Here is a 12,626-nt window from a genome sequence, read left to right on the forward strand (position 1 = left end):
CTGCATTTAGGACCTTTATTTTTGAGACTGTAGAAAACTTTTGATGAAAAACATTCTGCATGAAAAATACCAATATTGACCCTTAAAGGGATAGTTTACCCAGAAATGAAAGAAGAAAGTCATATACATCTAGGATTTTCATTTTTAGGTGAACTATTCCTTTAAGTAACAAATTGTATTCTCAAACAGGATAATATCAGGATAGACCAACCAACATATCAATATGGATAAGTTTCGTATGATGGCCCAGATCCTCCAATCCAACCAGGAGTCTTTTATGAATGGTATTTGTGGCATCATGGCCCTGGCGAGTGCCCAGCTCTATACATCTTTTGAATTCAACTGTCCCTGTATCCCTGAATACAACTACTCATATGGGATCAGCATGCTAGTTATTCCACCTATATGGTTCTTCCTTTTGGGTTTTGTACTGAACAACAATGTCTCAATGCTGGCGGAGGAATGGAAACGGCCAGTGGGAGAGAGGAGGAAGGACCCAGCGGTCATGCGCTACATGTGTGTGTCCATTTCGCAGCGATCGCTCATCGCGCCTGCCGTTTGGATCTCAGTGACTCTAATGGATGGTAAAAGCTTCCTGTGTGCCTACAGTATGGACCTGGACATGTCCGAATTTGGCAAGAATGTAAGCGGACACGGACTGTCTCAGGAGGAACTCTTACGAACACTGGCCAAAATACCATGCAAGCACATATATGATGGCCAGCACATCCTATCGAGAGAGGCCGCCAGCAGATACATACGCTGTATTTCACAGGTTAGATGATCTGCTTATTACAGTATTTGTCACTGCTTGATATTAATTCAAAACAGTAGTAGGATTAGATAAAAAAAATACATTTAGAAAATTAAAAAATCACTCATTTGTCTATAAAAATATGAAAAAAAATGTTATAAAAGTATAATTCAAAAAGTGTAAAGTATACTTGAGATATAAATACCTGAAATAGGTAAGTTTTTCACATAGTGACTGCTAGAGGATGCAGTTCAAATTCCCTCGAAAGGGAACATCTCAGGTTATGCACGTAATCATGGCTCCCTAAGGGAAGAGCACTACGTCCTTCAGCATTGCTAAGGAGAGACTGCTAGAGGATGCAGTTTGAATTCACTCGAAAAGGAACATCTCAAGTTATGCATGTAATCATGGCTCCATGAGAAGGAAATGTCATGGTTCCTTTGAAAGGAAATGTCTCAGGTTACACATGGAATCATGCATCTAGTCCTCTAGTGGTAGCTGAAGGTGTTCCCCATAGTCACTGCCAGAAGACGCAGTTCGTGTTCCTTCGAAAAGGAACATCTCAGATGTAATCATGGTTCCCTGAAACGGGAACTTGAACTGCGTCATCTAGTGGTCACTATGAGGAACGCATTTAGGGCCATGGAGGAACCATGGTTACATGTGTAACCTGAGCAGTACCATGGTTCTGTGTCCTCTAGCAATCTCGTAAGGCATTCCCCATATCGACTGCTAGAGGACGCAGTGTCATTCCCTTCTCAGGGAACCACGATTACATGTGTAACATGAGACGTTCCTGAGACGAACCATGGTTCCCCGAGAGACCGCTAGAGGTTGCATTTTGAGTTCACTCGAAAAGGAAATGTCTCAGATTACACATGTAATCAAGATTCCCTGAGAAGGGAATGAGATTGCGTCCTCTAGCAGATGCTATTAGTGACCGCTAAAGATGCAGTTCAAGTTCTCTCGAAACTTAAACATATGTTTTTTAAAAAAAAAATTAATCATTGTTGACAAAAGGATTTAGTAAAATGTTTAAAGATAAAGATATCCAAAGCTGCTAAAAATGTTGGCGAAAACATTCTCCACAAGCCTAAAACTATTGGTGAAGACTAACTTAAAAATTTAGACTTCTTAATGGTATTGTACAATAAAATATAAGTTGAAAACAATGATGTTACTAATAATTGTTTGTCTGTATTCTAAATGTTCCAGGCTTTTGGATGGTTGTTCTTGTTGATCATCACAATCACTGCATTTCTGATCAGAGCCATTCGTCCCTGCTTCACTCAGGCTGCCTTTCTCAAAACCAAATACTGGTCCCACTACGTAGACACAGAGCGCAAGATGTTTGATGAGACTTGCACAGAACATGCCAAAAGTTTCGCCAAGGTCTGCATCAAGCAATACTTTGAGGGTATTAGCGGAGAGATTCAAAGTTTCCACGATCATTCACATGGAGATGATAGTGACGACGATGATGAAAAACCTGCTTCAGACGAAGACAAACTGATGGGCGTTCGTCGTAAGGACACCATGAACAAGGTGCTGTGGGACTGGCACATGTGCAAACCTCCACTGAGTGTAAGAAAGTCTGGAAATGCTAGCACTGGACAAAATGGCGATTGTAGCACGAATGCTAACAAAAATCAAGATGGAAATGTCAGTGATAAAACAGACCTTAATGAGGGCCAAAATGGCTTTAAATGCGGTTATGTGAATCCTGGCCTTGATTTTGGCCAAAGCGATTTGGGCAAGGGATATGAGAATGCTAGCTTTAGCATTGAACAAAATGGTTTTAAGAATAAACACAGCAATGCTAGCACGAGCCAAAATGGATTTGTGAATGGTGGTGTCTCTTCTCCATACAATACTCAAAGGAAAGCATGGGCAGTGTATTATACCAAGGTTTGAGATATATAAATGTCACATCTGACTAGAAATCCTACTATACAGCTTTTCTGATGTGCGTTGTCTTAACTATCAAAATACATAAGGTCTTTTCAGTTATATAATATGTATCACATTTTACAACAAAATTCTAGTTTGATCTTTAATTGTTTAATAATTAAATAATTAGCTCTACTGAAGATGTGCCACTTTTCAGAATGCAAAATATATCTGTCAGTAAAAGTTGTAAATTAATGTGAGCAGATGATGAATAAAGTACAAGATTTTAAATAAAATGCTGTCTCACTTTGTGCCACCAGAGGCCACTATACAGTACATCTCACCCATTTAACACACTCTTTGTACTCATTAGTTAAGGTAATTTTTCTACTTAAATGTATCTACTATTTATTTTTATTTTTTTGCTGAGTTTAATTTCATCTTTTTTTTTTTTTACAGAAAATTACAAAAAAATAAAAAAATTAAATTGTTAATTTTAACATTTACATTAAGTGCACTGAAGAAACCTATAGAAGCCCATTTCTACCACTGAATAAAATAAGATTGCGACTTTTTATGTCTTGTATGTAATTCTGACTTTATTTCTCACAATTGTGAGTTTTAATCACATAATTCTGAGAAAAAAAGTCAGAATTGTGAGTCTATATCTTGCAGTTCTGACTTTATAACTCTCAATTGGAGTTTATATCTCATAATTCTGACTTCATAACTAGCAATTGAAAGTTTATATCTCAAAATTCTGAAAAAAAACCCTGAAAATTAGATTATATCTCATTTCTCTGAAAAAAGTCAGAATTGCGAGTTTATATTTTGCAATTCTGACTTTATAACTTGCAATTGAGTTTATATCTCAAAATTCAGAAAAAAGTCAGAATTGCGAGTTTGTATCATGCAATTCAGAGAAAAAAAAGTCAGAACTGTGAGATGAAAACTCACTTTCAACTTTTTTTTTTAAATTCAGTGGCAGAAACAGGCTTACATTGATACCAGTGTCGTTTTATATACTATTATAATATTTATGAGTCTTTAACATTTTTATTTAGTTTTCAGTTTCTGTTATGTCCTTCGGTCCTTTTTATTTATTTTTTTATATTTCCATGTAACTTTTATTTCGATACATATTTCAGTTTTACATTCAGTTATTTGATGTTTTTCATCTAATATGTATAGTTTCTTTCAGATTCATTTCAATTACCGAAAACTATTTTCAATAGTTTTAGTTTTCGTCAGTAACACTGAAAGAAACCCCTGTATGACTGTGCATGGCATTCTCAAAACGAAATGCAACCTGTGATTTGTTAGATAACCAGCAAATAATCTGCTTAACACAAAACTGAACTCATACACCACCGATAAGTCATCAAGATTGCTGAGTGCGACAAACAGAGACATAGAGAGCACATGGTTGTTAGGCAAGCAGCAGCTGTTGTCTCTAGAGCCAAATCCCGCACTAGTGTTGGGGGTTGGTTGCCTGAGTCTCTTGTAGTTTTTTCCCCTTTCTCAGTTTAAAAGCTACAATTATAGTCTGTGGTTGAAGATAAACAGGCTATGATCATATCAGTGCTTTAGTAGGTCAGACAGCAACATGACTGATTCTGCTTCAGATCTAATGTGCTGCATATACGTGTCACTGCGCTTACTCATTCAGTCTGCCCTATTTTTTTGAACTCTTGTTTTTTTTTTCACACGCTTGTTTTGTCTGTCACCTTCGGCTTCTGTTTTCTGCAGCAGCACGCATGCATGCGGCCTTACTTCCTTTAAAATGTTGCAGCCCTCTGAAGCAGCGGAGGCCATCCTGTGACTGCAGTCGCGCAGAGGATTGGAGGAGGGGAATCGCTCAGGAAGGGAGGGAGGGATTGGAGGACAGAGTTGCGAGGCAAACCAGGATCACATGAGCACAGATCTGTTTACAAACTGAAACTGTGCGGCCAGGAAAGACGCAGGAGCCTTCCTGGAGAATATTACTGGCTGGCCTGACTAGAACACATCTTTAACCCCCAGATGCTTGCGTTTTGGCTCGGATATTTGTTCAATGAGCTAAGGGACTATCTGTTTTTTTGTCCACTTTCTTGATGGAAGGATTGAGGGAGCAGATGGTTTTAGGTGGAGAGAAAAAATACTCCCCCACACAGGCGCACACATAAACACTCCAGTGGCTCGATGGTGGTGAAAATACTGCTCTCTGAACGGCCTGTTGTTCGATAAAGGAATATACCTCAAAAAGAGGGCGACGTCAAGAAGGAAGAACTAGAAAAATCGACCAAGGGACATGCCAAAGTCTTTTGCAATAAGGGTTTGAGGGAAGACAAAGGCTGTAGATGGAGTCTTGTATCAGCTTGTATGTTTTGGACGTATGGATGTTTAGTGCTCGCTAAACCAGGAATTATCATTAAGGAATTTGTTAACTTTTGCGTACGACAACACAAAGAAGATCTCATCTGAAGTGCCACATATGGACTGGTTCTCAAAGACAAGAAGAATATCAAGGGCACATTATGCTCCCTTTGTCTTTGTAACAAAGCACCTTGTGCATATTCACATCGCAGGAGCCAAAGTGTGATTGAAATCTTTTGTTCTTCGATGCTGTCATCATTAAAGTGGGATGAATGGAGGAATAATTGAAGTATAATCAAGACAGCACACCCTGTCATTTGAAGAGCTGGTTTTTAGACCCAGTCTGAGCTACAGGAAAAACGTCAGGAAAATTGTCGGGAATAGGTCGACCCGGAATCGAGTTGGTTCGGTTGTGTCCTCCAGCCCCCGCATTGCCTGTTCCAGACAAGCAGTGAGTTTGCAGCAGCAGTGCTTGGAGTCAGATTACATGCAACCATTCCAATGGTGTAACGGTGAGTGGCCTTTGCGAAAAGTCCAAGCTGAACTCGAGTTTGTTTTTTTCCATCGGCATTAGTCACCGAAGCGGTATTGCTGCTCAGGATGTTGAAACCAGTTTGAAGAAGTCTACTATTCAGAAAGGTCAAGAGTAGCTTGTCAAGATTGTGGAAATATTCGTGCTATGCCTAGACTGTTTTTAACTACCCGCATGCTGTCAGCCTTTTGCTCTTCTGAAAACTGATATGTCTAGAGTTAGTTATTTTTAGATGAAAACATGGATCGACTTTCAACGAGTCAAATGTTCAATAACAGTAACGTTTAGTGAGTAGACGAGGACTGCATTTTGAATATTAGCGGAAATTGCTCAGATGCCGATTATGTACGTCATATGTCATGTAAACGTGTCAACCTGATTGCCTTAACTAGATAAAATATATAAAACAGCTGGCATACTGGCATGTTTATGTATTACAAGACTTTTGGGAACACATATGTGTACACATATGTATATAATCTATATACCATTCATCATTACTCCAGTTTTCAATGTCAAATGATACTTTAGAAAGCATTCTAATATGATGATTTGCAGCTCAAGTATATTTTGTGGAAACTTTCTTTAAGATTCTTGATTAATAGAAATCTCAAAAGAACAGCATTTATCTGCAATGTGTAATCTTGTGATCATCTAATGTGTCCTTGGTGAAAAAAAAGTATATCTTTTTTTAAATAAGTAAAAAACTTGCTAAATAAACTTTAGAATGATAGTATCATATACATACAAAACCAGTCATAAGGGTCAATTTTTTGAAACTGAGATTTATACATTATTTGAAAGCTAAATAAATAAGTTGTTAGGATAGGATAGGACAATATTTGGCTAAGATACAACTATTTGAAAATCTGAAATCTGAGGGTGCAAAAAAATCTGAATATTGAGAAAATCCCCTTTAGAGCGGTCCAAATCAAGTTCTTAGCAATGCATTTTACTAATCAAAAATTAAGTTTTTATATATTTACTGTAGGAAATTTTCATGGAACATGATCTTTACTTAATATCCTAATGACTTTTGGTATAAAAGAAAAAAACGCTAACTTTGACCCATACAATGTATTGTTGGTTATTGCTACTTATGACTGGTTTTGTGGTCCAAGGTCACCCATTTATATATATATATATATATATATATATATATGGGTGTGTGTGTGCAAACATAACTGGAATATATGTATACAGGAAGCAAGCAAACTTCTTCTGAATAAAGCGTTAACAAGAATATGGACCATAACTACAAAATTGTGTAGCTTTACTACTACTATTACAACTAATTGAACAAAAACACATGCAGTTGTATTATTGTACAAAACTGAAATCTTTGCTTCTATATATGCCAAAATATAATAATAATAATACATTCACCAAAAAGTTTTAAGTAGTGAATCCTGTCCATATGGCACACATTAAATCTCACTTTACTGTCCTATCAGAATGACATAAGCTTACAATAATCTCTGTGGAAGCCCTTACTATATAAGCACCTTCCACAGATTCAGACTAAGGGGGATTCTTGCAGACGCTTCGTTAATCTTATCTCTTATGCTGACTGACGGGAGAATATGAATGGAAATTAACTTTACATGGTTAGAAAACAGTAAAGTATGAATGATAAACTCTTTTAACATGCACTAATGCACATATGGCTTCCTGAAAGGCCAGATGGTGGTTTGTTGATGGCAATTACACAGTTGTTCATATTTGTTCTGCATAGCTAATTTTTCTGAATTCCCTGAAAACGGACGTAGTAAAGAATTGTGTGCTTCCTGCTCAAATATTTTCGAGCCATTGTGTGATTTAAAGTGTGTGTTTGTGTGCAGGCTGCCTCTGTGGTCTAGGGCTGCAGCATTCAGACTGTGATATGTCAGAGGAAGATATCTACCGTCTGCCGCTCAACGTCTACGTCATTGTACTGGGCATAGGCATGTTCATCTTCATGCTCAGTGTAATCTTCTGCTGCTATCTGTTCAGGCAAGAACCCAAACACATTCACCACACCCGCACAACTGCTGTTACATAAATCAGATCTGTCCTCTGTTGCTCTCTGCTCCTGTAAAGACATGTAGAAAAACATGACTGGAACATTTTTTTTTCTAAAATGAATACAGCCATTTTATTTCAACACACATACTTTTTTTTAATGATGCAATTTATATTCTGAATTAATTTTCGTCAGACACAGTATAGTAGAAATGAGTGTATATATTGTGTAGAAATGTCTTATATGCACATGTTATAGTCTGACAGAGGAAATGCTGCATGACACAATCACAGCATCTCTCTTTCACACCACCCACAGCAGTTTTTGCAATTGAACTCAGGAAGTGCAAAAGTGTTTCATTATTTTTCTCTTCTCTTCACAGGTTGAAACAGCAAGGTACAAGGGAGCAGTACAGCTACAATGAGGTGGGCCTAAAGCAATACAGTTAGATGTGAATATAGCACAGTCTTTGCCATAGTCTTGATGAAATCCAATCTAACAGATGACCTTCATGATATACTGTTTATAGTTAGCATGTTAGCAAATGTGACACAAGATACGATACCATTATATGGATTATATGACACAAGATACTATGTACTTAAAACCTGGGCCGGAAAAGTAATTTTGTCGTTTTCAAAATGGTGAAACGAGGTACCTAACCTTTATAATGTTGATCAGGCTCATTCAGTTTTATGCCAGATAATAATTCATCTAAAATATTGAATGAGTCTCACGATAGAGTATTTTCACAATGCACCATCAATCGGCCATATTGAAGCTGGTCAATTATTTCCATATTGGAAATGGTCAATTATTGTCATGTTTTAGGTTGTACTAATCGGTTAGACCGGGAAAAACATTTGAAGTACTGTAGACTGCCAAAAGTTATAAGAAATCAAGGAGAAGAGTGCAAAAACTTATGAACAAAAAGTTTGGTCGGATTTCCATTTCCAATCTTGACAACATTAATTTTCTTTTTATTCCCGATCCCAGGTAGGTGAAATATTAGGCTAATATCTTAATTAATACTGCTCAAATGTATCTTTACCACCTATTAACTTTAGTTTGTCAAAATATTGTGCCCTTTCCTGCTTTCTAAGTCCTTCTCCATATGATTTAGCAGCTTCCACACATTTTTTCCATGGTTTAGACAGCCTAAATTAGCATAATAATGTATTCAGTAGTACATTAACCGTGCAATCCATGCTCAGAGTATTGCTGATATGGCCGCACATCCGGGTAACTGGCCAAATCCTGATGTAAGTGCAAACAAGATACTATTTTCCATGAACAAATGCACCTAAAACCTGAGCTTGAAAATATATTTTGTCATTTTCAAAAATGGTGAAAGGAGGAACTTAACCTTTATAATATTAATCAGGTTCGTTTGATTATGTCAGATAATCAAAATGTAGATTAACCCTGCTGAAAAAAACAGCTAAAACCAGTCTAGGCTGGTTGGCTGGTCTTAGCTGGTTAAGGTTGGTTTTAGCTGGTCTGGCCAGGCTAGGAAAGTGGCCAAAACCCATCTAAAACCAGCCAACCAGCCTAGGCTGGTTTTAGCCGTTTTTTTTCAGCAGGGAAGTCTCATAGAAATGTGGTACCTGCTTTTAAAAAGCAATGGGACACCATGTACTGTAATAATAGAAACTGCTATGTAACATGTACAAAAAAATACACCTAGCAATCTAAACTGCAACGGAAAACTGTCAATTTAGTTAGTAGTTAACTTACAGTGGTTGGGAAAGTATGACGTTTTTCGTGTTAGAGAAGAAACATGTTACTTTTTTATGTTAACATGCTTTATTCTATCCCAGCTTTATAAAAAGACATCTGTAAGTACGCTATTTGTAAGTTAATTTTCTCAAAAACGATAAACATGGTGACTCTGTGGCTATACCTTCTTACTTTCAATCCGGTCTGGTCCTCTCCTCAGGGATCAAAACCAAAAACTTTCTTAACGGCTCTGCTCACAACGACGCTGACTCGACCAATTGCGTGCATTGGGGGCGGGGCTAAATGTTTGCTCGACCAATAGCTGACGAGGGACGTGTTCCGAACGCTGTTTTCGAAAACGAAGATCCGTTAGTTGGCGCGAGTGGCGCAAAAAAGTACGCTTTTTAAGGTTAAGTGATTTACTGTAACATGTTGTTCTTTTTCTTTATTTTTTCTCTGAAAGGTGGTGTTGAAAGGCGCAGGAAAGAAGCTGAGCCTGCTGGGAGTAAGTGTCATAAACTCTGTGTGTGACTCTTTGAACTTATGTGGTGTAAAAAATGTGTATAACGTTAGAAAGCTCAAAGCATATTTTAATGAAGGATAAAATGTCACAAAAATAATAGGAAAAATAAATAAAGTATTTGTAAAAAAAATATATGTTGATTAGTCAAATGTAATGGATATAAATAGGGGCATGCAAATTGGCATTCCACACTAAACAGGGTTCAACAGATTAAATTGTGACTTTTTTTAATAATCAAGAACCAGTCTCAAAGATGCTAGTTCTGCATTTCAGATTTCCCACGCAGTGCATTAAAAATTCCCTTACAAGTGAGTCTTGATTAGGTTATGATGTGTTCGTTTGATGAGTCAAAACCTCGGGGGAAAATTCTTGATTATGCAAACAGACCTCTGCAGGATTTTCTGGTTCTCTCAACCAACTGGTGACCTGCATTATAAGAATCCAGACGAATTCAACAGATTAGAACTCCAGCTCCTCTGCACCATCATGCAGTAGAAAAAAGGTGGCTGGAAACACCAAAGAGAAATGTTGGCAAGGTTACAGCCGGCATTCCTGTTATCCTGCTGAAGTGGTTGAATTATGTGTGTAAAAAGGAGACTAAAATAGTTTTTATCATCTGTATCACAGCAGCCCTGTGCAGTGTGTCTAGAGGAATTCAAGACCAGAGACGAGCTGGGAGTGTGCCCATGTTCACACACCTTCCATAAGAAGTGAGTTCTACTGAAACAAGTGTTGACTTAATGGGAAATGCCACATGTAATTTCTGCCAAGACCTGTTTGGATTAGCCAGCAGAAAACCTCATCAATCACTGTTCATACCCTTGCACAATTATTTATTTATTGAATGATTGATTAAACCAAGTAAACTACAAGCAATTTCAAAGCAACCACTTAGGACTTGTAGCGCCAAATCTTGCATGGACAAGTAAAAGTCCACAAACCTAACTTGCCATTTGCACCAGTGTTTTTAAAGAAATCTCTCATTTCTTTGTAACTTCTAGGTGCCTGCTGAAATGGCTAGAGATCCGCAGCGTCTGCCCGATGTGCAATAAACCCATCATGCGTCTCCACAACGCTGATGCCCCGCGAGGAGCCGAGGGGCTGCAAGACCCCGAGGAGGTGTGACCCCTTAAACTGTACGGCCCACGGTCAGAATGACACCCTCTAGTTCTGCGATTGTTGGAACATATCATGTGACCTGCCAAGGCTCTCCAAAGCCATCTATATGCACCGCCGCAGCGGACCCGGAGAACGCGAGAAACAAGGACGACAACGTTCAGCCTCCACTAGTGATTCAGTACCATATTGCCAGTAGCCAAACATAAGAATAATCTCCTATATATCGTGCCACAATAATCTTTAAAGTAGTATCGTGCCGAGGTTCTAAAGCGAGAGAGACACAGTGCATGTTGGGTAACGGACGTCAAAATGAGAGGTAAATATCTCAGGAGTTTGCCTCAGGGTAATCTAGCCAGGCAACAAAAGAAAACATTAAACTTCGACGATTAAACTTCTGCTGTCGGCGGACAGCCGTATATATGTGATAATAGGGTTGTAGGTGTAGTGCACTGTCTGTTTGACTGGTACTACGGTCTTCACGAAGATCCTGCGTAGTCCTTACAGAAATATTAAATATGTAATCAGTAACCAGCAGTTCTTATCCAATATTGTGTTCATTGCTTGAATTGTTCCCTTTTCATTGTTTTTTTGTATTGTTTGTTTTGGAATAAAATGTCATGTTTTTGTGGATAAAGATTTCTGGAGCTTTTGATAGCAGAATTTTTATTGCAAAATGTGAATGACTTCATATTACAGCAATATTTTTATCCATAATCATAATTTATCAAATAAGAAAACGCAGTTATTCATAGACATTTAACGATATGACAGAAAGGTACTACACAAATGCACCTCCAGAAATATGTAAATAGGCACACAAGGGATTAAAAAGCAGGTTAAAGATTGGTGGAAAAATTCTTTGTCCTCAAATATCCTATTCATCTTAAGGTAAAATTGATGGGACTAGCTGGCGGCTTCTGCTCCTTTGGATTCCACATATTCTAGAGCTTTCTTTTTGACCACCTGGATGGTCTCAGGTGTGCCGTGCTTCTTCTCGTACTCCAGGTAACGCTTGAAGAAGAACTTGATCTTCTGCACTGACACGCTCAGGTGAATCACACGATCGAAAAGCTCCCTGGAGAAAAAAGGAAAATATTTTTGAAAAAAAAAAAAAAAAAAAACTCAATTTGAATTAAAATATCAATGTCTTAGGACGCAGTTTTAATACGTTAAAAAAAAAAAAGAGAGAGAAAGATTATGGTATTAAAGTCATAATATTATGAGAATAAAGTCGAAATCATGAAAATAAAGTCAGTTTATTTCTCGTAATTTTGACTTCGAAACATTTAGACTTTATTCTCGTAATATTTATTCTCGTTATTTCGACTTTATTCTTGTAATAGTTCAACTTTATTCTTGAAACATTTTGACTGTATTCTCGCCAAATAACGAGAAAAGTTGAAATATTTAGATAATAGTCAAAATTACAAGAATAAAGTTGAAATTACAAGAATAAAGTCGAAATGTTTCAAGAATAAAATCAAAATTACGAAAATAAACTTCGACTTTATTCTTGAAACATTTCAACTTTATTCTCGAAACATTTCGACTTTATTCTCGCCATATTACGAGAAAAGTTTAAATATTTTGACAAGTCAAAATTACAATAAAGTTGAAATTACAAGAATAAAGTCAAAATGTTTCAAGAATAAAGTCAAATTTACGAAAATAAACTTCGACTTTATTTCTCAAAACATTTAGACTTTATTCTCGAAACATTTAGACTTTACTC

The 12,626-nt window shown here is 37.3% G+C and overlaps 3 protein-coding genes across 3 annotated transcripts in view; 2 read left to right on the forward strand and 1 right to left on the reverse strand.

Annotated features, from left to right (window-relative positions):
• The first annotated feature begins 223 nt into the window (after window positions 1-223).
• On the forward strand, window positions 224-2,668 carry calhm1b (calcium homeostasis modulator 1b). The gene is made up of 2 exons (XM_073841556.1): window positions 224-775; window positions 1,970-2,668. The coding sequence occupies exons 1-2, from the start codon at window positions 224-226 to the stop codon at window positions 2,666-2,668; spliced, it is 1,251 nt and encodes a 416-aa protein (XP_073697657.1).
• A 1,880-nt stretch (window positions 2,669-4,548) lies between these two features.
• LOC141336350 (RING finger protein 122) lies at window positions 4,549-11,530 on the forward strand. The gene is made up of 6 exons (XM_073841924.1): window positions 4,549-5,511; window positions 7,373-7,523; window positions 7,916-7,958; window positions 9,716-9,757; window positions 10,403-10,485; window positions 10,777-11,530. The coding sequence occupies exons 1-6, from the start codon at window positions 5,487-5,489 to the stop codon at window positions 10,898-10,900; spliced, it is 468 nt and encodes a 155-aa protein (XP_073698025.1). The 5' UTR covers window positions 4,549-5,486; the 3' UTR covers window positions 10,901-11,530.
• Window positions 11,531-11,549: 19 nt separating this feature from the next.
• pdcd11 (programmed cell death 11) overlaps window positions 11,550-12,626 on the reverse strand; it is a 27,924-nt gene continuing 26,847 nt past the window's right edge. The window contains exon 34 of the mRNA XM_073842560.1: window positions 11,550-11,969. Within this exon, the coding sequence (XP_073698661.1) occupies window positions 11,798-11,969 (172 nt within the window). The 3' untranslated portion in view covers window positions 11,550-11,797. The remainder of the gene's footprint in view (window positions 11,970-12,626) is intronic.

Source organism: Garra rufa, chromosome 6 (genome assembly GCF_049309525.1).
Source record: "Garra rufa chromosome 6, GarRuf1.0, whole genome shotgun sequence".
Lineage (NCBI taxonomy): Eukaryota > Metazoa > Chordata > Actinopteri > Cypriniformes > Cyprinidae > Garra > Garra rufa.

Coding starts and splice junctions, on each gene's coding strand:
- calhm1b (XM_073841556.1), top strand. CDS start 224: ATGGATAAGTTTCGTATGATGGCCCAGATCCTCCAATCCAACCAGGAG. Junction 776..1,969: donor ACATACGCTGTATTTCACAG/GTTAGATGATCT, acceptor TAAATGTTCCAG/GCTTTTGGATGGTTGTTCTT.
- LOC141336350 (XM_073841924.1), top strand. CDS start 5,487: ATGCAACCATTCCAATGGTGTAACG. Junction 5,512..7,372: donor ACCATTCCAATGGTGTAACG/GTGAGTGGCCTT, acceptor GTTTGTGTGCAG/GCTGCCTCTGTGGTCTAGGG. Junction 10,486..10,776: donor TCACACACCTTCCATAAGAA/GTGAGTTCTACT, acceptor TGTAACTTCTAG/GTGCCTGCTGAAATGGCTAG.